The sequence below is a fragment of the Arvicola amphibius genome, chromosome 6, assembly GCF_903992535.2.
Source record: "Arvicola amphibius chromosome 6, mArvAmp1.2, whole genome shotgun sequence".
In the NCBI taxonomy this organism is placed as follows: domain Eukaryota; kingdom Metazoa; phylum Chordata; class Mammalia; order Rodentia; family Cricetidae; genus Arvicola; species Arvicola amphibius.
This window is the reverse complement of record NC_052052.2, coordinates 132,477,769-132,503,819: the sequence shown is the minus strand read 5'-3', so window position 1 is coordinate 132,503,819 and position 26,051 is coordinate 132,477,769. Positions and strand designations below refer to the sequence as shown.

The following is a 26,051-nucleotide window of genomic DNA, read 5'->3' as shown; positions in this document are numbered from 1 at the left end:
AACCCTGAGCTGACCATCCTGAAGTACATCTAGAGATGCCCAAGTCAGCTGTCACCTGTTCTGTCCCATTTCTACAATTCGCTGGTTCCCAATAAGAACAGGAAGAGACCAGCTGGACATCCCTGTTTTAGTTATACAGTGAAACCTAAAGTTTTTCTCAACATGTCTAGATCTTGGGAAAATAAACATGAGTTCCTTTACACTAAAAACATGAGAGAACTCCTCTAAATGCCAGGTGGATACATTAGTGGATGCAGGGATGGACAGTGGGTTGGTGAATGAGTGGATGGGTAGGTGGATGGATGGATGGATGGACTGGATGCATGCATGCATGGACAGATGAAATTATGGAGAAAATTATCCTCCTTGAAGCCTTTCCAGGCTTTTATGCAAATCCTCCCTTTACTGTGTGGAACCTACTGTGAATCCTTGTGGGAACAGGACCAGAACAGCCAGCCATAAACACTTGGCCAGACAGCCACTTCTGCAGCTGACCCAATTCTTACCCAGACAACAAAGGGATGCATGTGTCTCACGAGTGGCTTTCAAACAATCATACTCTCCAGGAAAATTAGTAGGAAAGCCTGTCACTAAACACATGTCTTGGATGGTCGTGAAGGGGACCTACAGGGCGAAAGTTCCTATTGGTAAGGGAGGGGTTCTATAGCATGTGGCACCTTTAGAAAGTCTAGATCTCTTAGGAAGAAGCTGTTAAATTGGGGTAAAGCCAGTGGTCATCTTAGCTGCAGATCCAGCCCCTCTCAGTCATGGCGGTACGAGACGCCTATCTCCCTGGCACCATTTTGTCTCCATTCTCACCCTTGTCAGCTTCAAGTGAAAACCATGAGGAGAGCTGGCCAAGAGTGACGAGGCCAAAATGAATGTGTTATAGCATCTTCACTCCAAATGAATGCGACAAAATGCTCACTACGCTCTGAACCCATACATCAGCCGGGAGAACTGTGGGGACTTCTGCTCTCTCTGGAAGCCAAAGGAGCAGATGGCTCCTTGTGAGGGGTTCTTGTCCATCATGAAACCGGACAACAGCAAGCTACACAGATCTTTCTCTCATCCCTCAATGGCAGACCTCCAAAGCCGTGCAAACCTGGCTGCCCATAACGGGAACAGGTTTTCTTTTTTGATTATGCCTTTGAGAAAGCCCTAAGGAAAAGGCAAAGATGTGAGAACTTCAAGTTTCTTCCAACTAGTGAAGCCAGAAGGCACCCCCCCCCCCATGACATTACCCTAATGGTTGTACTAGTTTGGGGTCTGGGGGGCAGACATTTCAAGGGGAAGTTTCTTTTCTTGAGTCTAATAATCATGTCTCATGCATGGAAAAGAAATGAAAGCACTGTGAAGCTCCCCACCCACCCTCGAGGGAGCACTCCCACCAGGTCTGCAGGACTAACAATTCACTATGCTGTGTGGAGGACAAAGCCTTCCCGAATCTGCTGAGACACCAGGGATCCAGCTGGGGCCCACCACCTCAGAGAAAGACGGGCATAAACTGTGGGGGTCATCAGTGGGTGAAGGGTTTCACAGAGGCAGCATGGCCTCTGCACTGGTGGTTATAGCCTCCCCCCTGAGTCACCAATCTTCACCTGAAAAATGGGGTAGCAATGGTACCCATGAGATTATCATGGGGACCAAAAGAAAGAACACGTGCACGTGCACCAGCCTGTAGGCACTGTATCAGCATCTGCTATTGTTTTGTTATTTATTAGATTTTGTAAAAAACATTAGGATGGTTCTAACTGAGCACAGCATATTAATGAATATTCCGACTTGGGGAAACACAATTTATTGGTTGACACAGACTTCCAATTGGGCTGGGTGGTAGTGGCGCACACCTTTAATCCCAACAGTTGGGAGGCAGAGGCAGGAAAATCTCTGTGAGTTCGAGGCCAACCTGGTCTACAGAGTGAGTTCCAGGACTGGCTCCATAGCTACTGAGAAACCCTGTCTTGGAAAACTTCCAATTGGAATTTTTTTTCCCCTTAAGGAAAGTTCTGCAAAAAACAAAACTAAACAAAAATGTGTTTAAGATTTTCCTGGAAAGGGTTAGACTCTGCTCCTTTTGAATGGAAAAGGCCTCAGTTTAGCAAGCGCTGGAAACTTCTGTTTGGAGCTAACCCTGTGATCTCCTGACAGCTCTCTGCTAAGCTTCCCTAGGGGAGAAGTCATGGGGGCATGAGGGATGGGAGCTTCCAGCAAGATGTGGTCTACAAACATAGGCTGCAACAGGTACCTTCTACTCTATATCACTGAGAAAAGAAACTCAGTTGCTAGTGTGAACCAGTCCCACCTTCATGTTCCAGTTCAATCTGCTCCAGCAGGCCAGAACATTTTACACTGATGGCTAGACTTGCACAGCCAAGGAAGTCACAGGAAGAGGCCTTTCCTCCCTTCAGCGACCCAAAAGACAGTAACTAACCACTGCCTACCTAGATGGCCATTCCTGCCCCTCACTGCCAATCTGTTAGTATCTCCTCCAGGAAAGCCACCCGAAGTCCAAGAACCCTGTGAAGAGGAGCATGTGCCTGTCAGATCTTCCCCACAGCCATGGTTCATTTCACATATCAGTTTGACTGGGTCTCAGGGTGTCCAGTTATTTGATCAGGAATTATTGCAGCTATTCCTGCGTGGGTTTGGGGATGACATTAAGACCTGAATCCATAGGCTGAGAAAGGTAGTTGCTCTCCCTAATGTGAGTAGGTCAGGTTGGGATATTACCTTGCACCTACAAATGACATACCAGAAAACAAGCTAGAGGTGTCACTTCCAATGCTCACGGACGCACAGTCAAACGGCCCTCCAGTGCTCTAAATCCCAAGGCCACAGATGCCACTCATTTCCAGACAAGACTCCCTTGGCTTCTCCTCCTGGCTGACACAAACCTGCAATGTCACTCTGTACACACTAACTTTACCCCTGTTTGCTTCTGCTTGCCTGGCTCCCAAGACTGGCTGACCATGCAGCTGGGCCACTACAGACTCTGTCCTCTGGGTGCTTTCTGCTCCTGTTTGTCCACATGTTTTTTGCCTTTGCCCTTCCTTCCTTCACCTTCCCCTGACAGGGATAGAGCCTTTAAGATATGCTAGAGAGAGTTATTCTAGAGGATGAAAATTAAATCACATGCTGAGAGTTGTTGAAAAAGGTATGAGTAAGGAACCACGTGACCATGGGGTAAGGAGGCTTCCCTGAGTGGGAGATACTGAGCCGTGACCTGAAGGATGAATGTACATGGATAGACAAGAAGTGGACCAGGGACATGGAGGCTTGCCGCCAGAGCTGCAATTCAGATCCAGTTTCTGTTAACTCCTGAGATCTGAAGTCTTCTCAAAAACACTTTAATGGAATGAACTAACCCCCCTCACTGCCATCCTGTACCATTCATAAGCTGAAATCTCAGCATCTTTAAAAAGTGGCTCAGTACAAAATATGGTCCTACGCTGATCCATTATGACTAGTGTCCTCAGAAGAAAAGCAAACTGGGCCCAGGAACAGAGAAAAGAACATCTATGAGCTGGGGAGAGAGGACTCGAAAGAGACTCACTCTGTCAACACCTCTATCCCAGACTCTAGAATTGAGAGAAGATGGATGTTTGTGTTGTAAGGGACTGCTGTCTTCATGTTGACAATATTGAGGCTGAGGGTGTTGCTTAGTGGCGGAATGCATTTTTAGCATGTATAAGGCCCTGACCTCATCCCTGGCAAAGCAGAAGAAAGTTAATAAAATATTTTAAATAAAAATGCACCTAATATATCTATATTGCCAAACACTACACCTTAGCCTATGCTAAGAACACTTACAGCTGTGCAAAATCATCTCCCATGCCATGAACCTTGAGCTATAAAGAAGTGCTGAGAGCATCATATAGTTTAGTGAACCCTAAACAGAATGGAAAGCCAATGGATGCATGGGGGATGCTCTGGTACTGCTGGGTTGAAAGTCTTCCTTAGGAGACAGCGAAGGCAGGAACTCTCTCACTTTGTTGTGGCAGCCAAGCTAGCACATTCCCAGCACAGTGGCTAAACCTAGCTGGGCAGCCACGTCCTCTCCAGGCACTCCAACCCTGCTGCCCACAAGAGCCTCTTCACGGCAACTCTAAAATATGATGGGTACCAATTGTTGCTCGCTTGACAAGACTTCCCTGATGGCTGCTGGGACTGCTCGCATGGATGGGAAATGCCCACCCAGAGGCTGGCAGACAAGACAGGCGAGAAGCCCTTCAGCCAGGAGGGAGGTCTGACTTCAAGGGAGCCCCGAAACTAGGATCAGGGAAAGAGGACTCCAAAGACAGACACTGTTCACCTTACTGCTGCAGTCAGAGCAGCTCTGACTATGGATTTTCTACAGGAGTTTCTGTGGGAGAAATGCAGCTGCTTAAAACTAAAAAACTAATGCAAAGTCCTCTTTGCTTTTAAGAGACTGTGATTCCTCTCCTATGAAGAGAGAAAAGGGAAGTGAAGGAGACAGAATAGCAAAGCTGGAGGCTGGTCTCCTTCCAAGGAGGAAAAAGCAGCCTGGCGTGACTCATACAAGTAAGTGCTTCTTGGTAAAAACCCATGAGGACAGACTCTGCCTTTAAGTGCAATTAAAGACGTGCCTGGCAAGGTATGCAGAGGCCCTGCATCAGATACGGATGCACAGCGGGGATTCACAGTTCTAGGAACCCAGTTTCCTTCTGGGGGCTCCCAAAGAAGCCAGCCATGGGCTTGCAGGTACCCACCCAACATAAAGGACTCTTTTAGCGGAAGGAGTGGAAAATACAGACCAGGTTTAGAAACCCGCTGCTAATAACATTTTATCTCCAACCTATGAGTTCCAACCAATACGATTCAAAGAAAATGATTTTCCACCAAATGTACAAGAAGAGCACATTTTCTCTAATATTGATGCATTCTGTTGCTAGGAGATAGGTTTGGAACAGAATTTTTAGTCTAATCTTTCTTACAGACAGACATTTATTAAGTTTGGCTTCTTAAGGGGAAAATTCTGCATTTATCACGAGGGTCAGTGTTCAAAAACCTGTCATTTCTGAAGCAGAAGCCAGTTAACCAGGCCACCTAGCATGGCTGTCTAACCATCTCTCTAGGGGTACAGTCACAAGGGACAGTTTTGCTACAGCAAGACAGCTCTGTTTTAGGAAAATATAGGACTTGTCATTTACTAACTCAATAGCTTGAAACGCTCACTGTTTAGCAACAACTAAGCTTGAATGCTATCTAAAAAAATGGAACTACTTTCCTTATGTTTGTAGTGAAGTATAATTAGATATCTTATGCAAATTATGTTTAAAATACAAATTTCAACGCAGAAGCACCACACTGCATACTCTAAACATGTGAAGTTAAAAGACAACATAAAGACTGAGATGAATAGAAAGCATCTGGAAGATTAATAAGGAAATAAACTATTTGAATTTTGTGCCATACCTATGCTGAGTATTATAATTTTATAAAAGTCAAGTTTGAAAATGCCTTTATTTATTATGAACTTCTAAATTTTTGTAAAAATCCTTTATGTTTATTCACAACCAAATTTTAAACCAACTTCTGCCTTTATTCTTTACTTATACTACACTCCTCCCAAAGTGATTGCTATTCCTGCTCACATTCTTACATTTGTTTAACTCATGCTTGAACTGCTGTAGAAGGAACACGGAGGATGAAGAATGGCCTTTCAATATAAAGAAACACACACACACTTCATATGTAGGAAGAAATATGAATTACTATGCAATTGTATTTTGCTGTGGAAAAAGAAACACCCCTTCCCCTTACTTCCAAATCCCCAGAGAAGCCCAGAGCTAAGATAGGCTTATAAGACTCACTCACAGACAGTGGAGCTATTGGAGGTGCCTGCTTCTCCTGCTGGGCTCCAGGGACTTTGAGGACAGGGACCTAAACTACGTGCTCAGCATGCAAAGCAGTGCTGGTCCTCGACAGGCATCAAAGTCAGGCATGTGGAGGGCCCGAGCACATATTTAAGGTGGATATGACTTGTAGAGCTTACGATATAATTTTAGAGAGAAAAAACCCCTCAGAGTTGAATACAGAATATGAGTATATCTTTGTGGGTGGTTACCAAAGGACAATTTGCTTCCTTGGTTTGGTTTTAAGAATTTTTTGTTATTGTTTATATAAGCTAAAAATTCAAAGGAATATTGAATTGTTACCAATGGTGCTACAAGTCTAAAGAGATTTTTTTGTTACAGAGCCCAGGGACATGTAGGACTCACTATGCTCAAAGACATTTACCAGAGTCTCCCTGCTGCGGCTACCCAGAGCTTGGAGCTCAGTCCTTTGTGCCTGTGCTACTCGAAATACCGCTCTCTGACCAGATGGGGAACACACACCCAGAGCCCCCACTTCTCCCACTTCTTTTCCTTCCTATGGCTGCTCTCACTTCCTCAGAGGCTTTGAGGCACCCAGGAGTTGCCGAGCTGTAACAAGACTCACCGTGACCCTTTCACATGCTTGTGAAGGAAGTCAGCATGAAAGCGTGGGACCAATGGATCCTTCTCCCCGTGCACAATGAGGGTTGGGCACTGGATCAGGGGCAGCAGGTGCCGACAGATGTTACCTGAGAGACAAGAGCACAGGAAATTCCCTCAGCACAGTCTCTCTGTAGGGAAGAAGCAGAACTCTCCAGAGATGCACTGCTAGGCACCAAAGGCTTGGGCTCCAGAGAGGTGCCATTAGGAAGTGGTGAAAGCCTCCGGGTGTGGCCTTGAGGGACATCCTTATCCTTGGGGACATGCACCTGAAGGAGACTCTGGAACCCCAGCCTGCCCTTCCACTCTCTGACTTGGGATGTGACCAACTTTGCTCCACCAAGTGCTCCCAGTGCCTCACCGTAGATACAAAGCCATTAGAGAGCTTGCTTGTCTGGCAACCTCCAGAACCCAAGCCAAGGTAAGCCTTGTCTACTATCTCTGACACACGAGTCCCTCTGCATCGTGGCTTCACTGTCGGTGGAAGCCAGTTTGAGCTGGGGTTCCTTCCAGTTTTACCACTTTTAGGTTTCCCTCTTCTATTTCCATGCTCTGCTTGCTTGTTTCGATACTCTACTAGAAAATGCAGTTTTTCCTGATGTAAATTCATAGTTTATGTAAAACAGTAGACAAAATCAAATGAGGAAGAAAGCAAACAAATAAACCCCTCAAGTGTTGTATTACAAAGCGGCAGCCTGTCAGCCACGTTGATGATGCCTGACATTTGAAACCTTTCCCTCTGAGGTTGTGTCCTAAGAATGTAGGGACTAGCCTAGGATGCAGGGACTTCACAGTAAAGCTAGCCTGTATCAGTGCTTGTGCTTTAGTGCCACCCCCGAGTACCACACCTGGGTGCCTCCCAGCCAGCTAGAGCTTCAGTCTCAAACAGCAATCCTCACAGATGCCCGTGGCTGTTATGAGGTTACACACATGGTTCTGGTAGCCATGCTATTAGCTCCTTCCTCCACTCCTCTCCTATCCCTGCCTGTTCTAAATGGAAGGTGCTCTATAGCTGAGCTAGATGCGATCCAGCGTAGGTGGTGCTGCCCACCAGGTGCCAAGCCTCTGCCCTTTCTCCAGCTGGGGAGTGACCGACTGACTGGGGAAGCACTTCTCCTGTCAGCACACACCTGCCAGCTGGAAGGGGTGGCGCTGATGAAAGCCAGCCGCACAACTGCTTGCCGTGGCAGGAGATGGCAACGCTTACCACACTTACACTTCTTTATTTTATTTTATTTTATTTTTAATTTTGAGACAGGATCTTGCTGGGCATTTCTGGCTGGACTGGAAGTTACTATGTAGATCAGGCTGGCCTCAAACTCTGTCTCTGCCGCCCAAGTGCTGTGATGAAAGGCACATGCCACCATGCCAGGGTAGTACTTACGTTTTAACTCACTCAATACCGAAAAACATTTATAAGTTAGGTGCTTTTTAAAAATCATGTAACAGCACTTTCATAATAACTGTCCATGGCACTCTGCCATAACTGAATATGTATCGCCTCACTTAGTCCCCACGAAACTTTATGAGGTAGCTATCAGTATATTCTCCAGAAACCCAAAGCCATTCTGACAGCAAGTCAAGACCTCAAACCCAGGCCCTGATGACCCCACACCTGTGCAATCACCCATGCTGGACCAAGTGCTTGTAAACCTGAGGACACAGACACGAAGGAAAAAGTCCTGTCGGAGCAGCAAATACAGAAGGGAGACCAACTATTAAGGCCTGCTCTAAGATGACTTCCATTTTGAATTCTCTACGTTGGGATGTGCTTTAACTGTCAGTTTAACACTGTTTCCATCTCTTCATTGCCTCCTCCCAGGAAGCACCGAACCATGCGTCTCAGTGTGTTCTCTTTCATGGGGAACTGACTCACTCTGTTTAATAGTATCCTTTTCTGTTGCTTTATGTGCAAGGAAACACATTTTAAGGACTTGTTACCATGGACGGAAAACTGCATTTCAACAGGATCATTGTAAGGCACGGATTTGCTCTTTTGAACTTAAACCAAACGTAACATTTCCAAAGTCCCTTTCATTGCGAAAGCTTTGATATTACACATGAGTCACACTGGAAAGGATTACCTAATAGACGAAACTGTCCCTTCAGACACAAGCATTCTGTAACAATGTTTCCAACAGTAAATCTTAGCTACTCTAATGCAGCAATTACAGAAATAAAAAGAAGACGGGAAAATATCGATTCCAAGAAGCTTGTTACAGTGTGGATCTTAGTGTTCCCCAGGGCTCCCATGTTAGAGCCTGTTTCCCAGCATGGAACAGGAGAGAGAGATGGGACCTTTAAGAGGTGGGGCCTACTGGAAGCTCACAGGAGATTGGGGGTGTGCCTTTGAAGGAGAGGTGAACTCTCAACTCTTCCTCTTTTCCCTTTTTGCCATTGAGGTAAAACTTTGCCTTTCCAGACTCTCCTACCATGGGGGTACTGCACCACCTGGCCTTGAAGGAGGTGGTTCTCCCTAGCCATGGACCAGAACCCCCAGAATGAAGTCACAATACATGTTTTCTCTCAGGAAGCTGACTGTGGCAGGTGTTTGCCACAGTGACAGAAGGCTGACTAAACACATCGCTATATAAAAACAAACTGAGTTCTGCTTAGAGATGGTCGTTCTTATCAGAAATCTTACTAAGTTTTAAGATACACAAAAGAAAGCACTTGTCCACAGCTCAGGTTATATCAGTCTGCTCTGAAGCTGAAAAGAGAACTGAGCAGTCTCTTCCTCTCTCTGGCTCTGACGAGCATGGCAAAGACTTCCTCCTGCTTTGTCCTGGAAGTAAGATGAGTCGAGTGTGGGCCCATCCAGACTGAAAAAAAAAAAAAAAGAGTCTAATGGTAGCTCTCCTTCTAATGACCTATTCTTCAATTAGAAAGTAGACACAGGTTTCGGGAGGACAGTTTCATGATGCCACATATGCAAAGGACTGAAGGGAAGGGAACAGATTGCCACTAAAGCCTCAACAATAACCTTTATTCAATGGTCCTGTCTGGCATTTACACTTACTACACGAGAGATAATATTATGTACAGTAACCTGTGTCTCTGTTCACATATCAACAGTGTGAGGATAACGGCTGTGTCTGTTTATTATGGAGAAATGCTGGGAAATCAAGAGAGGCACTCAAGACTCCCCTGCAGTTAGCAAAGGGACCGTTAGTCCGGCAGCTTACCATCTGGCAGCTCTTTAAACTGGCTGATGCTATCCACCCAGTTCTCACAGGTTTTGGCAAAGTAGTCATAACCATATAGGGCTTCCAGAGGTTTCCTTGCCTTCTCACTCCATTTAGAAACATCTCGGATACCTGAAAAACAGAGGCGTGGTCAAGTATGCACCCAGTCTCAGACTAAGGCGTTATCTTGAAGTAATCCAAGCCAGGCTATCTCTCGGCCTCATGCTCACTGTTCCACCTGCTAGGAAGACCTTTCCCAGGATCTGTGTGGTTCACTGACATCCTCTAGGTCTCTGGGCAGATGTCAGAGAGCCCCACCCACCCGCATGCCCTCTGAGACTTTCCCTCTCCATCTGCTCTGCTTTTGCAGGGCTTTCTGCCTTACACTTGACTGTCCATCTTCCCCTAGGGAGGTGTGCCCAGTGCAAGGGCCTTGCTACGCTTCAGACTCTAGGCTTGGCCTTACACAAGAATAACATGATAAATCATTAATGGCTGAATGAAGTCAGACCTGAGTTGAACACTTTCTGCCAACGTTTTTTAAGATAAAAGGAAAAACATTTTTCTAATTGGTGTCTCTAGAGGAAGAATGACATTATAGTTGTATTTCAGTTTCTACAGGGTTGTGTAACAGTTTCCTTTAATATTGAAACATTCTGTCTTGCACAGGGTTCCTTAAGCAGGAAGGCAAACAATTCAAAATAGCTTCAGGCAGTTCCTGAAACCAACCAGATTCACTAGGCCCCCTCTCTGCCAGAGTAGGCAATAAAAGCTGAGAGTCCCCTTCAGACTCAAGAAGGCTGAGTTGCGAAGATGATTTTCAGAGAAAAGCTGCCAAGAAGACTCCAAGACCAGACCAGTTGCCTGGAAGCAGAAGCCAGATGAACTTCCCAGAAGAGATTTAGAACAACTGAGGCATCTGGAAAGGGCATTCTTCAACCTGATGAGTCACCTATGTGCTATGCAGTATACTCTAGGTTCCCAGTTTGTGTGCTATCACCTATAGTGGAGTGGGCTTTGGTGATAGGCTGTCTTTGAGTCATTTCTGCTCTTTGTAATGAAACTCATGGTTCCCCAAGTTGGATTTTAGTGGTATCCATACTTTGGTCTGTCATGGAATCCCTCTCTGGGGTTATTACTCACTGTATAGTTATTACTCACTGCATCTCCCCAGAAAAAGTCTTGTTATATAACATAGAAGGGGACTGTTCCTAGGAACTCCTGTGGACTTCAGACTGTGGATGCTTGAGCCCATTATGCAAAATTACAGAGAATGTGCACAGAACTGACACAGGAACTCGCAAATACTTAAACCATCCCTATATTATTTTATTCTAACTCATGTAATTTAAATGCCATACAAGTAGTATGCTATGTTTAAGGAAATCGTGACCAAAATGTCTGTATATGTTCCGTGCAGAGGTAATTTAATTTTTGAAGACTTTTGGCCTAGGTTGATTGACGCACAGATGCAGATATAAAAGGCCAACTACTTAGCAAAGTTTTTTCTGGTACATTGAGAAACAAACAAATGATGCAAAGGCTGAAAGAAATTGGACAGACTGCTGTTAAATCCTCAACCTAAGCCTTTATTCACATGGCCCTGTCTGACATTTCCTCTTTTTACACAGGGCTCTGTTGAAGAAAAGGGGCGTAGAGCTAACTCCTAAATCTAAGCTATATTATCGATTATCAGTTGGTAGGAAAAAAACAACAGCTAATGTCTACCTTTAAAATAACGCAGCAAATGTCATTTACTCAGCCTGATCTTCCCCGTGTTTCCTTAAACACTGGTTAGGATCGCGGCACTGCTGAACATATTAAATGCTGCCCATGACAGCCTTTAGCACACGTGTTGCTAAAGGACACACCCGAAAGGCCAGGTGACACGAGGAACACACACTGACATCAGATGGTGACTTTTGTAGAGTACTGGCAATGCCCAGTTCTCAAGGTACACTCGACGAACGGGAGTACTCAATGGAGGAATTGCTGTGATTTACAGCTTTGCTGCCTTCTGAAGAAGACGCCTGCCTCTGCCTCTGAAGATTGGTCTGGATAGTCAGAGGGAAGCCTGGGTGAGTTGACTGTAGAGATGAGAAGGGTTGAACTACTTGGTAAATAGGGAAAAGACGTCAGAGATGGGTATGGTGAGGTTGCTTAAAAAATAAGGAGGGACAGATTTCAGAATGGAAAGAAGAGTTGGGGGAGTGGGAAAGGGAAAGAGCAAGGTGTGAAGGAGGCCTGGGGAGGGAGTTCAGTGGCAAAATAAATGCATGTATGAGGCTCCCTGTTTAATTTCTTGTACCTCTCCTACTTCCCCAAATACAATAAATTTTAAAATTACTTCTGGATATTTACACTCTGGGATGCCTGGCAGACCACACCCTGTGAAGGGTCATCTTGCAGTAGAACAAGCCTATCTTTCATAAAAATATTTTTAAAAAGTTATTTCCTGGGTCCTGGAGAGATGGCTTAGTGGTTAAGAGCACTGGTTGCTCTTCCAGAGGTCCCAGGGTTCCATTCCCAGCATCTACGTGGCAGCTTACAAACATCTGTAATACCAGTTTCAGGGAATATGATCCCTCTGGATGCAAAACACAACATAAAATTAAAAAATTCATGTTTCTGTGTGTGTGTCTGTGAGAAAGAGAGAGAGAGAGAGAGAGAGAGAGAGAGAGAGAGAGAGAGAGAGAGAGAGAGAATGTGAAGGGATTGTGTGTTTGTGGATCTGTGCATCTGAAGACCAGAGGCCAGTATCAAGGGTCATTCATCCTCAGGTACTGTCTACCTTGTTTGATGACACAGGCTCACAGGCGAGGCTAGGTTGGTTGGTTAGGGAGGCCCATTTCTGCTTTTCCAGCACTAAGCCTGAGCCACTGCACTCAACCTTCCATACCGGTGCTGCGGATAGAACTCACATCCTCATTCTTTCATGGCACCTTCTTTACCAGCTGGGCTTTCTCCCCAGACCCATGACCTACAATTCTCATGCTTTCACAGAGTAACTAGAGAATATGTTTGAGGGAGTCTGTAAGAGAGAAAGCAAACCCTGACAACAGGGTCAGGCAGCATCAGCAGAAAGGAGCCAAGGACAATTGGAGTCCAGGCTCACTGTTTCCATACAAGAATGACACGTTGTCACTTGTCATGTGGTCTCTTTAGTGCTCATCCACTGGAGATGGTAGGAGGGTCTCCAGCAACGTGAGGGCCAAGGAGTGCACAAACTAACTGGCAGATTTGCCCAACGTATCTGTGAAACCAGGGCACAACAGCCACAAGCAGCACCACGAGAGAATCTTAGCAGTGTAATGAGGGGAAAGAACAAGTCAGGGACGGCAGTACATGTAAGAAACGCTAACACACATACAATTATCGTCTTGGTGTGGCCTGATGACAAACTGTTTTTGCTTGGGAGCATCAGCCTATGTGACCAATGCACAGGAGGATCCGGGTTCCGGGGAGGCAGAGTGAACTGGAACAAAGTGCATAGATATAGCAAGGTGTCAGCAGGATCAATCTGGTCTCCTGTAGGCCCACAGGTAGCATAGTTCACTTATGCCAGAAGGGTTGAATGATAATGACTAAATATTAAAAAAAAGAAAGAATCTTTAAAAATCAGTTAGGAAAAACCAAGTTCCTTGTGATGTGAAGGCCAAGAGCTTTTGAGAACCCAGTGGATTAGTGCTCAGTAGTGTCCCCACTGAAGCACAGGGCTGCTGTGGGGCAGCATGGGGTCCTTTTAATGGATTAATTTATGTACAGTTTCAGAATGAAGGCATCTATGGCAATGTCAGGTCTGCGGCAAGCCTTCAGGATCCCAGAGAAAAAAGCATGAAATCTCGGTGGGGGGGGGGTTGGAGGGGATAGGGAACCCACCTGCCACTGTGGGAAGCCAGAGGTGGTTGGGAGCACAGGTTTGGAAGTCAGACTGATTATGTAGGAGTCCCAGCTCCTAGACTTACCGCTGTGTGAAACCAGGCAAGTTACTTAACCTTACTGCACTAATTTCCTAATCAGAAAATACGTATTATATTAACACGGAGACTAAAGAACAAGTAATTGCATGGAATTTGCTGACAACAGTGCCTGGCATGTAGTACGTACTCAAAAAGATTCTTTGCATTTATATATTTACTTCTGTTAATTTATTTAAAGAGGAAGCCATTTCTATTCCAAAGCATAATCACTATCCAGAATTAGTAATTATGCTTCATAGACAAGTGCCCAGAATAACCAATTGAATGAAACTGTCTGTTAAGTCACAGCAGAATTTGGATCCCCCCCAAAAATTGACATTGTCCCCCTACTTCGTTTAGAGCATATAATCTATGCTAAACACTAGAACCAGAAAGAGAACTTACTAATTAAGAGTTAATTCAGTAAGCACCAAGTCTGCTAAGTGCCTGTTCCTACCAATATAAACTTCGGTAATGTGGTGGTTTGAATGAGAATGGTCCCTAAAATGTCATATATTTGAATAATAGAACTGTTTAGGAAGGATTAGGAGGTATGGCCTTGTTGGTAGAAGTGTGTCCCTGAGGGTGAGCTTTGAGGTTTCAAAGGCGCATACCATCCCCAGTTAGCGCTCTCTGCCTCCTGCTTTTGGACCAGATGTGTGCTTTTCTCTACCGCTCCGGAACTATGCCTACCTGACTGCTTCCATGCTTCTTACCATGATGGGTATGGGTGCCAACCCTCTGGAACCATGAGCTCAATGGTTCACGGCTTCTATTTATTTATTTATTTATTTATTTATTTATTTATTTGTTATCTATACAATATTCTGTCTGTGTGTATGTTTGCAGGCCAGAAGAGAGCACCAGATGTCATTACAGATGGTTGTGAGCCACCATGTGGTTGCCGGGAATTGAACTCAGGACCTTTGGAAGAGCAGGCAATGCTTTTAACCACTGAGCCATCTCTCCAGCCCCTCACGGCTTCTTTTGTGAGAAACCATGCTTTCTTTTATAAGTTGCCTTGGTCATGGCGTTAGAAAAGTGACCAAGATAGATGAGATACAACCTTTATCTTTAAGAGCCTTACAGTCAAGGGCTTGAAAACAGCATCTGTGGCCCAGCAGCTGCCCTTATCCACACAGCCAGGATACCTGGTGTTTCAAAACCACAGAGCACCGAACTTTACAAATACTGTGTTCTCCTGATAACATTTATTGCTAAGCAGGACCAGTAAAAGAGGTTAGTAATAACTAACGCCATCCACAGCAACTAGAGTGCACTGCAGCGGGACTGCCAGCATCACTCCTCATTATAGGAAGTGTTTTAAGTAAAACAAGTGTGCACGGAATGCAGGAATGGCAGCAAGTTGACAGTGGATCTATTGACACTGACGGTTTCTGAGGACTAACAGGCAGGCAGCATGCAGACTATAGTAGATACAGTGGACCAAGGCAAGGTCTGTGATCTGGGTGGCATATAGCAGCACCAGGTGTGACAGAATGTTCCGGCATTCTTCTCACTGTGGTCCACAACTTAACACTTAAGGATTGATTACTCTGGAATTGTCCATTGAAGACTTCAGAACATAGCAGAGTAAAAGCTACAGAAAGTAAAGCCAAGGTAATAGGCTGTGTTCGGGTCTGAAACCAATGTGTACTGTGCTCCCTGGTGAATCATTTACCAGGGTAAGACATTTAGCAAGAGGAACAGGACAAGGGGAAGGACTGAGTTCAGTTTTTAGACATGGCACGGTATCTGTATGGCAACCAGATATGAAAAAAATTAAATGAAGAGTCCAATATGTGGGGCTTGGAAGCTAGGAGAAGACAGGGAGGGGCACAGAGTGAGAGCACAGCTGGGCATGGTAGAGTGTGCTTGTAATCCGAGCTGCTCAGGAGGCTGAGGAGGGAAGGCTGTTTGAGTCCAGGGGTTTGAGGCCAGAGTGGGCAACACACTGGTGATGCTGGCTTTGAAGGCAGGGGGCGGGGAGTAGAGGAGGCTGGCGGGTGGTATTTCAGTCAGTATAGACTTGTCACACATGCATGAGGATCTGAGTTTGACTCTAGAACCCACGTCAAAAGCCTAAATGCAGTGGTGCACTCTTGTAATCCAGGTGCTGGGGAAGCAGAGACAGGCAGATCCCCAAGGCGCACAGGCCAGCCAGCCTTGCCTAAGCAGCGAACTCCAGGTTCAAGGACAGATCATGAGTCAGAAAACAAACAACACCCCAAGTGGACCTCTAGCCCCTACGTGCCTGGGCACATACACAGGCACCCACACCCCAACACATACACGTGTGCGTGTAAGCCCCCCTCCCACATGCACACATATGGACAACAAGAAGATCAGAAAGCAAGAATGGCTCTTGGGGAACTCAATGACACTTCCCCACATATCAAAGCCAGACAGAGAGCAGAGACAGATGCCAGGGCCATGACAACGCAGTGGCCAGAAAGCCACCCAGAGGAAGCTGGAGAAGAAGGCGTAAACTCTACCATGCACAGCAGGAGACTGCTTTCCATGACCATGGCGGGAGGGATTCAAAAATAACACCGAACAGCCAAGTGTCCTGAGGGTTGGTTACATGGAAGGCACTGTCTCCACTGGAATGGTGGGTCAGAGGTTACTTTCCAGGATGAGGAAGAGGCAATGGTGGTTAGGGAAGGAAACAGAGACACTCTAGACAGTGAGTATCGTGGGACTGAGAGAGCTTTTACTTTGTTTCAGAAAGCAGGGAAGGCCAGCACCGTTGTGATGGGAAACATTCTACAGTGACTAGGGCAAAGGAGTAAATGGGTGGCAGTACCCGGGGCAAAGTACATGGTGTGGGCATGTGCATCCCATTACGGATCCACCAGGCTTAAGGGCTCCGGGACACCTTCTCAGAGGTGGTACCCTGGGAGCTGGGTATTGGGGTGACTACTGAGAAGGATGTGGCTGGGCGAGGGCAAGGTGCATCCCAAAGGCAGCTTTATAAAGCAGGACGCCTGTAAGAAGACAGGGAAGAGAGGAGCGAGAGGAGCTGGAGGGCTGAGTGGAGCCAGACTGGCAGGGCTGGCTAAGCTGAGTGGACTTCGTTGAAGTTACGAGAGGATTTACTTATTTATTTATTTTAAAGTGGGAGATGGAATGTCTTGACTTCTTGCCTTACGGGGGATTTTCTGCTATGGAGGAGAGAAGATCCCGTGAGCCCAAGGCTCTGAACAAGGAGAGTGAGGGAAACAGGAGGAGGGCAGGGGGATATAACTCAGGAGTCATTGTGTGGCATCAATAGAACAAAATCACGGTGAGACACAGAGGGTAGGGGAGGACTGAACCCTCCACGGAAACTTATATGTATCTGTTACATGTTACATGCGGCTGTTAACTGAATGACATCGAGGAAAGCCAGCGAGGAGATGGGGGCAGTGCTCAGTTTTAGAAGAAGAGAGTCTAGTCCATGTTCTACATTTAAAGAAGTGAAACCGCACGAAGTATGTTTTCCAAATCTAGGCAAATTAAATACAAATAGCAAAAAGATATCTAGGAAACCCCAAGTATTTAGAAATTAAACATTTCATTTCTAAGTACCTACGAGATATTAGAAACGATATTTTGAAATATCTTTTGATGAGTGAAGATGTAACATGGTAAAGTTCGTAGGTGCTGTGATGGCTAATTTTTGCTGTCAGCTTGACAGCATCTGGAATCAACTAAAACCCAAGCTGCTGGGGACTCCGTGAGAGATTTTCTTAATCAGGTGAATTGAAGCAGGAAGACCACACCCTCTGGTGTCAGCCCCCAAAAAGAACCTGGAAAAAGGAAGTTTCTTTTCGTCTGATTGCCTTCAGTCTTTCTGGCAAGTCCATCTGTTGGGCTGTCACATGTGCTGGGTAGTCAATACCGCACAAGCGAGAGCCATTTGGGAAGAGAAAACTTCAGCTGAGAAAATGCTCTCACCTGATTGGCCTATGGGCAGGCCTGTGTTGTATTTTCTTGGTTGATGATTGATGTGTATGTGGCTGAGGGGTCCTGGGTGCTCTAAGAAAGCAGGCTGAGCAAACAAACAGGAAGGAGCAAGCCGGTAGGCATCACTCCACCATGGCCTCTGCCTTAGTTCCTGCCCCGAGATCTCACCCTGACTTCCCTCAGTGGTAGAGAGACCCGAGAGTTGTAAGGTGAAATTAACCCTCTCCTTCTCCTTCCCTAGTTGCTTTTGGTCACTGTGTTTTGTTTTTTGTTTTTGTTTGTTTGATTTTTTCAAGACAGGTTTACTCTGTAACTTTGGAGCCTGTCCTGGAACTAGCTCTTGTAGACCACGCTGGCCTCGAACTCACAGAGATCCACCTACTTCTGCCTTCTGAGTGCGGGGATTAAAGGTATGAGCCACCACTGCCTGGCTTTGGTCATGGAACCATAACTTAGACACTGCAGCATTCCTTCACCAATATGCAAACCACCATCTTCAGGATTCCAGTGTGGACAGAAGACCAGCAGCTATCTGAGAATCTTCCAGGCCTTCAGAATGGGACTGCTAAGACATCCAGCCTTGCTGACAGAGGCATGGCTGGATTCTCAGCTGCTCCAGTGTGAGACAGCCCTGGTTGGGGTGCCCAGACTGCATCCTGTAAATCAATCTAATAAATGATCTAGCTGCTCTAGATCTAATAACCCATATCTATATATAGCATTAAATGATATATTAAAAAAGAATTTAAAATCAATAACCAAGATTTTAACTTTGAGATTAGAGGGCATAAAACAAATCAGACTCCAAAGAAAGAAGAAGGAAACAGAAACAATGGAAGACAGAAAACAAAACTGATGTGGGATGTCCTTTTGTATATGTGTTGCTTTTATTGGTTAAATAAAGCTGCTTTGGCCTATGGTAGGGCAGAATATAACCAGGCTGGAAGGGATATAGAGAGAAAGAAGGAGGAGTAAGAGAGATGCTACGTCACTGCTGTTGGAGACAGATGTTCAGAACTTTTACCATAAGTAAGCCATAGCTTCCTGATGATACACAGATTAATAGAAACAGGTTCATTCAAGATGTAAGAGCTAGCTAGAAATATGCCTGAGTCATTGGTCGAGCAGTGTTGTAATTAATATAGTTTCTGTGTGATTATTCGGATCTGGACAGCTGGGGAATGAAAGAGCAGTCTCCAGCTACACAAAACCAAGTGGGTACTAGACGTTGCTTCTTTGAAAAGATTGGCGAATGGCCAGGAAAAAAGGAGGTGACACTGATGACCAATGTGTGGGGGGAGGTATTTCTACAGAGCTTAGAAACGCGGCACGTGACCCCAATATCTAGAAAGTAGTGAGTGAGTGCTGCTCACAAAAGGACGCACTGTCTTTGACAATATTACCCCTGCTGCAGTGAGGACCGTTCAGCAGAGAGCAGAAGAAGGACCCCAAGTCACTGAAGGCGCAAGAACACAGGTGCCTATTTTAATAAAGTTGTGGGGCCAGATACAGCATGGTGAGGAGGAACTACAGGGAAAGGGGGCAATATTTGGAAGAAGCGGAGGCATCTGCGGCCGGCAGCAGTGGGAGCTCATGGATGGCAACAGTGGAACAGCCTACTCTGGACAAGACAGACTCTGAGCCAGGCAGGAGGATGGTGAGGATGGGTAGAGGTCAGACTAGGATCAGTTTCTCAGTCATCTGTCTTTAAGAGTTTCAGATTGCTTTAGAAATGGGAAGATGGTAGCGGACTAAGATTCCAGAACAGGATGTAGCCTCTGAGGGGCTTACAAGGTGAATGGCGGGACGCCTGGAAGAGCCGTAGCCTGCACAGGGCTCTGCCAACGTCTGTCAGGGCTAGAAAGTAAAGATTTCAGGCTCTGAAGGCCAACAGACCCACTGAAGACATACTATAGACACAGCTGTGGAGAGAAAATGCTGGACCCCGTGGGAATAAACTGCTTCTGTTAGGTCATCTACGGCTTAGTAAAGAGACAGAAAGCTTCCGGTGAGAAAGGGAGGGTTGTGATGGCCCGGGTGGAAGGTAGGAGTGGTGGGAAATCCAAACAGCTTCTCTTTTGCCCCAGTGATGGCCCCGAGCCTTGGGGTATCTCTCTTTCCTTCTGAGAGCTTGGTCCTCCCAATTCAGAAAGCTTGCTAGAGACTAAACAATGCCAGGGTTGCAACCAACACTTCCATCTGCTCTGGCTATTGGTACAGGCAAGGCAGCAGTACTGGGAGAAGAAAACGAGGAAGAGTTAAGTTAGGATGTAGATGTATTTAGCCTCTAACTCATGAACTAACTTTTCATTGGTGCCTCGGCTTTACAAATGCAATTAGCAGGCTAGCATTGAGCCACAGGCTCAGGGTCACTGGTGCCACGCTTGTGCCCCTAAAAGCGTCAAGGAGAAGCTTAAATGAGACTTTAGCCAAGAAAACTGCACAGATTATTGTAACCAAAACACAGGTTACATTTTCAGCCGAGTGCTTCCTTTAAGACTCATTATATTCATGCATTCACTCATTCACGACTTTCATTTTGAGACAAGGCAATGCTACATTGCCCATGCTCACTTCAAACTCAGAATTCCCCAGCCTTAACCTCCCAAGCAGCTGAGATTTCAGGCATGCATCACTGCAACTGGTTTTCACATTATGTTAAATGAGGTTCTGAGTAACACTTCAGAGCGCCTCCTCCTTCCTCCAAGCTCACTACCCGGGGTAGTGAACATAAACACTGCTTTCCCAGAGCCGTGGCCTGAGTCATCCAAGTTTCGCTTCTGGAAATAGAACACTACCCATTTCTAGGTTGGTTAAATTATATGACTTTCCTGAAAGCGCATTCTTCTTTTGACCTTAGAGCTGAAAATTGCAAGTGGATGAGCGGCTTGTCACTCAATACATATCAAAACGGGAGATGGGGAGGGGTGAGCAAAGAGGATCGTCAGGACAGCATCTATGACTGGCAGAACTTACCCTGGTAAATCCTGCAATCTTCCTCAGTGACGTAGGCATTTGCTCCCCAGATCACCATCTTGCGGATGTAAGAAGGGTTCTTAGCAGCAGCAATGAGTGCAGTTATGCCCCCATCACTCCAGCCCAGGAGGGAGACCTGCTTGAACTGCAGCACCTGTGGGCAACACAGCAGAAGGCATGGCATAGCAGGACACTCAGCACAGTTACTGTTTACCTGTGACCAGCACAGCAGGACATGGGGCCCAGTGACCACACCACTCTCTTTAAAGAACCTGGGTGGTGACCATCAGAGTTCTACAAGTCTGCGGCTTGGAGACCTAGTGTCAATTGGCTTTGCTACAATGTAATTGTCATAAAAACTTGAGTATACAGCATTATTTTGACCTATGCAGGAAGCCTATCTTCTGGCTGGATAAAACGTCAAAGAAGAGAATCAACAGAAATCTGCTGTATTTGGGTAGGACAAGCACCAGGTGCGCATACACCCGAGCAAGGCTCAGAGGGCAGGCAATCCTGTAGATTGGAAAGAGCTTAAAATAAGGCGGCAGGGTAGCTGGTGAAGCCACAGCTGCCACTGTGGGAAGAACTGCCTAGAGACAAGAGGGAGCATGGTGCCGCGGTAAAGCTACATCCATCCTTGGGGGAGCCAACCAGGACCCTGAAAATGGACTCGTAGAGAAAGCTGACAAAGCATATGGAAGAGGCTTCTAGAAGTAAATGGAGCGTCTGAAAAGATTAAAAATAAGGAACCGAGAGATGCTGGGATAATTGCTGGTGGGATCACACGTGTGTGTGTGTGTGTGTGTGTGTGTGTGTATACTCTGGATAACCATCTAATTAGCACGCAGAATGCGGATACATTCTCTACAGCCTGGCACACTACTTCCTGGATTCGCTCACTGGGAGACAGACCCAGTATAATATACACGGCACTCCTCATAATCACAACAGTGACAAATGTCCACACGCACCTTATAGCCAAAAGTAGCTTAAAGTTAATCGTTTACCACTAGATGATGCATGGAATAAGACCGTGCATGCATCCAGTGAATTACAGCCTCTCCCTCCCCCTCCCCTCCCCTCCTCCTCCCCCTCCCCCTCTCCCTCTTGAAACAGGGTTTCTCTGTGTAGCTCTGGTTGTCCTGGAACTCACTCTGTAGACCAGGCTGATCTCAAACTCCCAGAGACCCGCCTGCCTCTGCGTCTCTGAGTACTGGGATTAAAGGCATGCGCCACCACTGCCCTGTTTCAGCCGCTCTCTTGTACCTCATGGGTTCCAAGATGCTGCCCCACCAGAGATGATTTGTAACATAGATGGAACCAAGAGCTCTAAACACACACACACACACACACACACACACACACACACGCACGCACGCACGCACGCACGCAGTCTAGAGTGGATATGCTGGACAGGCGATGTCTTACAGTTTGGGTAGGATGGAGGTAGGATGGATGGGCAGCACACTTCACTGTACCACTCAGAATCACAGGGAATTTAAAACTCATGACAGAATGCTACAGATAATATCAATGAACTTATATTTCAGAAAAGCAGAAGGAAATATTTTGGAAGTTTTCCTCGGGAGGAAATGATAAATGTGGAGACTGGGGGAGATAGTTCTATTGGCAAACTGTATGCAGTACAAACATGAGGACCCGAGTTCTTTCCCAGGACCCAAGAAAGCCAGCCATTGTGGCACATCCCAGCTCTGAGGTGGAGACAGGAGGATCCCTGGGGCTTGTTGGCCATCCAACCTAACCTACTTGGTGACCTTCAGGCCAACAAATGACCTTGTTTCAGAAAACAAGGTGGAAAGCAACTGAGCAACAATAGTTGTGACAGGCATGTTTAACCTGATTTGAACATTACGCAGAATAGACACGTACTGGAACCTTACTTAACCCCCCCCCCCCCGAATGTACAACTTTTATGTTTTAATAGATAAGCTAAAAATAAACTTAATTTAAGTTATAAGGCACTATAGATTAGGAATTAATTATTTCTGCAATTTTTCACTTATTGCTTCCATAGCGGAAACCACAGAGAGTGAGATCACAGAGAAGGGACAAGGGAGCAGCATCCCCTTGACACATTTTCAAAACAGCAGACTTGAAGGACGGAAGGTAAAGTCTGATGCCGTTGGTATCTCACCTCTAATCCCAGCCCTCAGGTAGCGGCTACCCTGCTGCTAGTGAGGCTAGCCAGAGTTACACAGCAAGACCCTGCCTCAAAATAACTATGGAGGCCCCAAAATGTGAGCCTATTTCTACCTTGTCTGAAGGTCAGAGAGTTTAAGCTGGTTCAGAGTTGTTGACAAGTGTGGCTACACATCCTGACCTAGGGTGTGGTTTCTTGGTCTCTTTGGCATTAAGATGGCCCATACAGATAGATTTACTCCAGCCTGACCAATGGTCAGGATATTCAGGCATACTTCTGCTCTTTGGACACTTGGTCTAGGGTGGGTTCACTGCCTAAACAACAGAATGTTAATGACTTGATGTCTCAAAGTTGAAGCAAACTGCCCTATTTGCCGTTTGTATCCTGTTAAAGCCGTCTTTTGTCTGCCTCCCCCTTTTGTGTTTGGAAAATTAAACACAGGTGAATTTCAGTATTCACTCTCTCCCGATACTACCCTATGTTTCTGTTTTATTATTTTTAGTTGCGTCTTTGTGCTCTTTGCTTATTTTTCTAATCCTCATGCCCCTGCTCTGGTAAGTGGTATTTGTCCCCCACAAACACCCAATTAAAATACCATGTTTGCTTAAAGGCATTGATTCCTCACCTGGGCCTACACGGTAATTAATTAAAAGCAGGGGTAAAAGCTGGACTTCTCCATCTTCATTTTGTATCTTCTTTACTTTGGGTTGGATTCCTGCTCAACTCTGGTTGTAGGCATGTTAAACATTCAAGGAGCGTCTGTATGTGACATAACCAGCATAACCAGTCCTAACCCCGACACTGGTTAGTTTTATGTCAACTAGATACAAGCTAGAGTTATCAGAGAGAAGGCAGCTTCAATTAAGAGGGAGAGAGAGAGAGGAAGAGGGAGAGAGAAAGAGATGGGAAGAGAGAAAGGGAGAGAGAAAGTGATGGAGGACTCTCATTGGCTAATAAAGAAACTGCCTGGCCCATTTGATTGGCCAGCCCTTAGGTGGGCGGAGTAGACAGAACAGGAAGAAGGAAGTGAGGTAGATGGCTCAGTCAGATGCTACGCCTCTCCTAAATTAGACAATTGTCCTGCCTCTACAACCAGACGCAATGAAGCTCCAGCCCAAGATGGACATACGCTAGAAACTTCCCGGTAAGGCACCATCTCATGGTGCTATACAGATTATTAGATATGGGTTAATCAAGATGTGAGTAAGAGGCAGAAATAATGGGCCAGGCAGTCTTTAAAAGAAAACAGTTTCCATGTAATTATTTCGGATAAAGCTAGCTGGTGGCTGGGAGCTGGGCGGCGGGAACGCAGCCCGCAGCTCCACACTACAAAAAAGGGAGAGAGGAATAGAGGGAGAGGGGAGAAAGAGAGAATGAGAAGAAGAGAGAAAGAGAGAGAAAGGGAGAAATAGAGAGAAAGAAAAAAGAGAAAGAAATAAAAGAGAGAAAAGAGGAGAGAAAGAGGGAGAGAAAGAAAGAAAGGGAGGAAGGAAGGAAGAAAGAAAGAAGAGAAAAAGAAAAGAAAGAGGGAGAGAGAGAAAGAACAAAAGAGAGAGAGAGAAAGAAAAAAAGAAAGGCTGAACAAGGCAGCAAGCAGCACCCCTACTATGACCTCTACATCAGCTCCTGCCTCCAGGCTCCTGGCCAGTGTGAGTCCCTGTTCTGACTTCCTTTGATGAACTGTGGTCTGGAAGTGTAAGCTGAAAAAACCCTTTCCTCCCCATGCTCTTTGGTCATGGTGTTTCTCTACAGCAATGGTAACCCAAACAAGACAACCCCCTTCAAGGCTGAAGGCTTAAACACAGGAGCAGTGGTGACATCCCACTGTTGCCTTTTACAGTGTTCTGTTCCAGACCCACAATGTCCCAAGCCTGAAGTCAGCTTGGATTCCAGGAACGGCAGAGCCTTACAAACAGATGATGTCCCCCACCTAAAAGCATGGGCGGTCTTGACTTCTTCAGGCCACCATGCAGAACCAGAACTGAGCTAACACCAGATGACACCTTCACCAAGATGATTTAGTTGTGCAGACTTCTTGCCTCCTTTCCAGTTCCTGCTCTACTTAAACCTAAGGCTCATGTCAATACCTGGAAGATGGCCTGACAGGCTTCCTTTTCACCTCCTCCAAGTGGCAGTTTTGTTAAAGATGCATTCCTGCCTCTTCACCACCACCTCTTGCTGCTATCTTAGGGGTGAGTGACTACACGGGGCACATTGGAAGCCATTGAGCCTCTGGCTTAGGACTCCAGTTACATCAATATAAAGCTGTGTATTCTGCTGTGGGTAAGTGTTGTAGGCCTGCAATCCTGGCATGCCAGGGGCTGAAGCGGAGGGATTGAGATCTCATGGCCTGCTTAGACTACACAGTGAAACCCTGTCTCAAAACAAAGCAACACAAAGCAAACACTAAAACTGTGCACTGATGTATGCCATGAAACTGGCTGTTTTGGTAGTAGCCTCGTTAGATGGCTGGCTCTGTTTCCACTCAGTCCTTTAGGCCTTCCTTACGTAAGACTCGCATTAGGTCTTTGTGGAAAGAAAGAACGCCGGGCATTAGACTACACGAAGGTGGGTCCAGTCATCTTCCCCCACTCCACACTTCTCTGCATCTCACCTTCATCAAGTCAACAGCATCCTTTGCATCCCTTTCAAAAAAGTCCAGTGGGAAGTCTCGATCTGGGGGTCTGGACTGTCCGTATCCTCGCGGGTCCCAGGCCACCACTGTGAAGCGCTTCTTGTTTAGGTTCTGAAGTTGTGGTGCAAAATCGGTGCTTCCACTTCCTGAAAACAGCCACCGGGTTACATTCTGAATGTTCTCAGTGTCGCCAACACACCAGAGCGAAATGGAAGCGGTACCCAAACACAGTTCTTGGTTCTTTCTCTTCAAAGTTAGCCAGGAAAAGCTGCCCTGCAAGGGCCGACTCCACCCAGAGGCGGATTTCCACGCCTGGTGGAGTTAGGACCGGCCTCTGAGCTCCCCCTAGTGGTGATTTTGAGGAAGCGAGGCTCAGGACCCGTATTTTTGTGGCTCCTTTGACAGCCTTTCAGTGTAGTTCTCTCCTACCGAGCCATTGAAGGAATTAACTAAGCTGTATTGAAGTGAACTTTCATATTTGATAGTTTCTGGGTCTCCTTTCTCTCTCTTTTCTCTCAAGAAAAATGACTAAGAAATGATGGAGACCCCAGTGGCATGCAGGTAGAAGTCTCATATTCCAGATGAGATTTTCATTTTCATTAAGCTAATATGAATGACTCTTTACAGTTTATTTTTAAGCTACAACCAAAACAGAGGAAAGGAAATTAAAGCACTGAAACGTGCATG

The 26,051-nt window shown here is 46.0% G+C and overlaps 1 protein-coding gene across 1 annotated transcript in view; it reads right to left on the bottom strand.

The window, feature by feature from the left end:
• The window catches only part of Bphl (biphenyl hydrolase like), a 35,033-nt gene that overhangs the window by 1,702 nt on the left and 7,280 nt on the right, over positions 1 to 26,051 (bottom strand). The window contains exons 3-6 of the mRNA XM_038332563.1: positions 25,344 to 25,510; positions 20,569 to 20,722; positions 9,686 to 9,817; positions 6,466 to 6,589 (exon numbers count right to left, since the gene is read on the bottom strand). Coding sequence (XP_038188491.1) covers positions 6,466 to 6,589; positions 9,686 to 9,817; positions 20,569 to 20,722; positions 25,344 to 25,510 — 577 coding nt within the window. The remainder of the gene's footprint in view (positions 1 to 6,465; positions 6,590 to 9,685; positions 9,818 to 20,568; positions 20,723 to 25,343; positions 25,511 to 26,051) is intronic.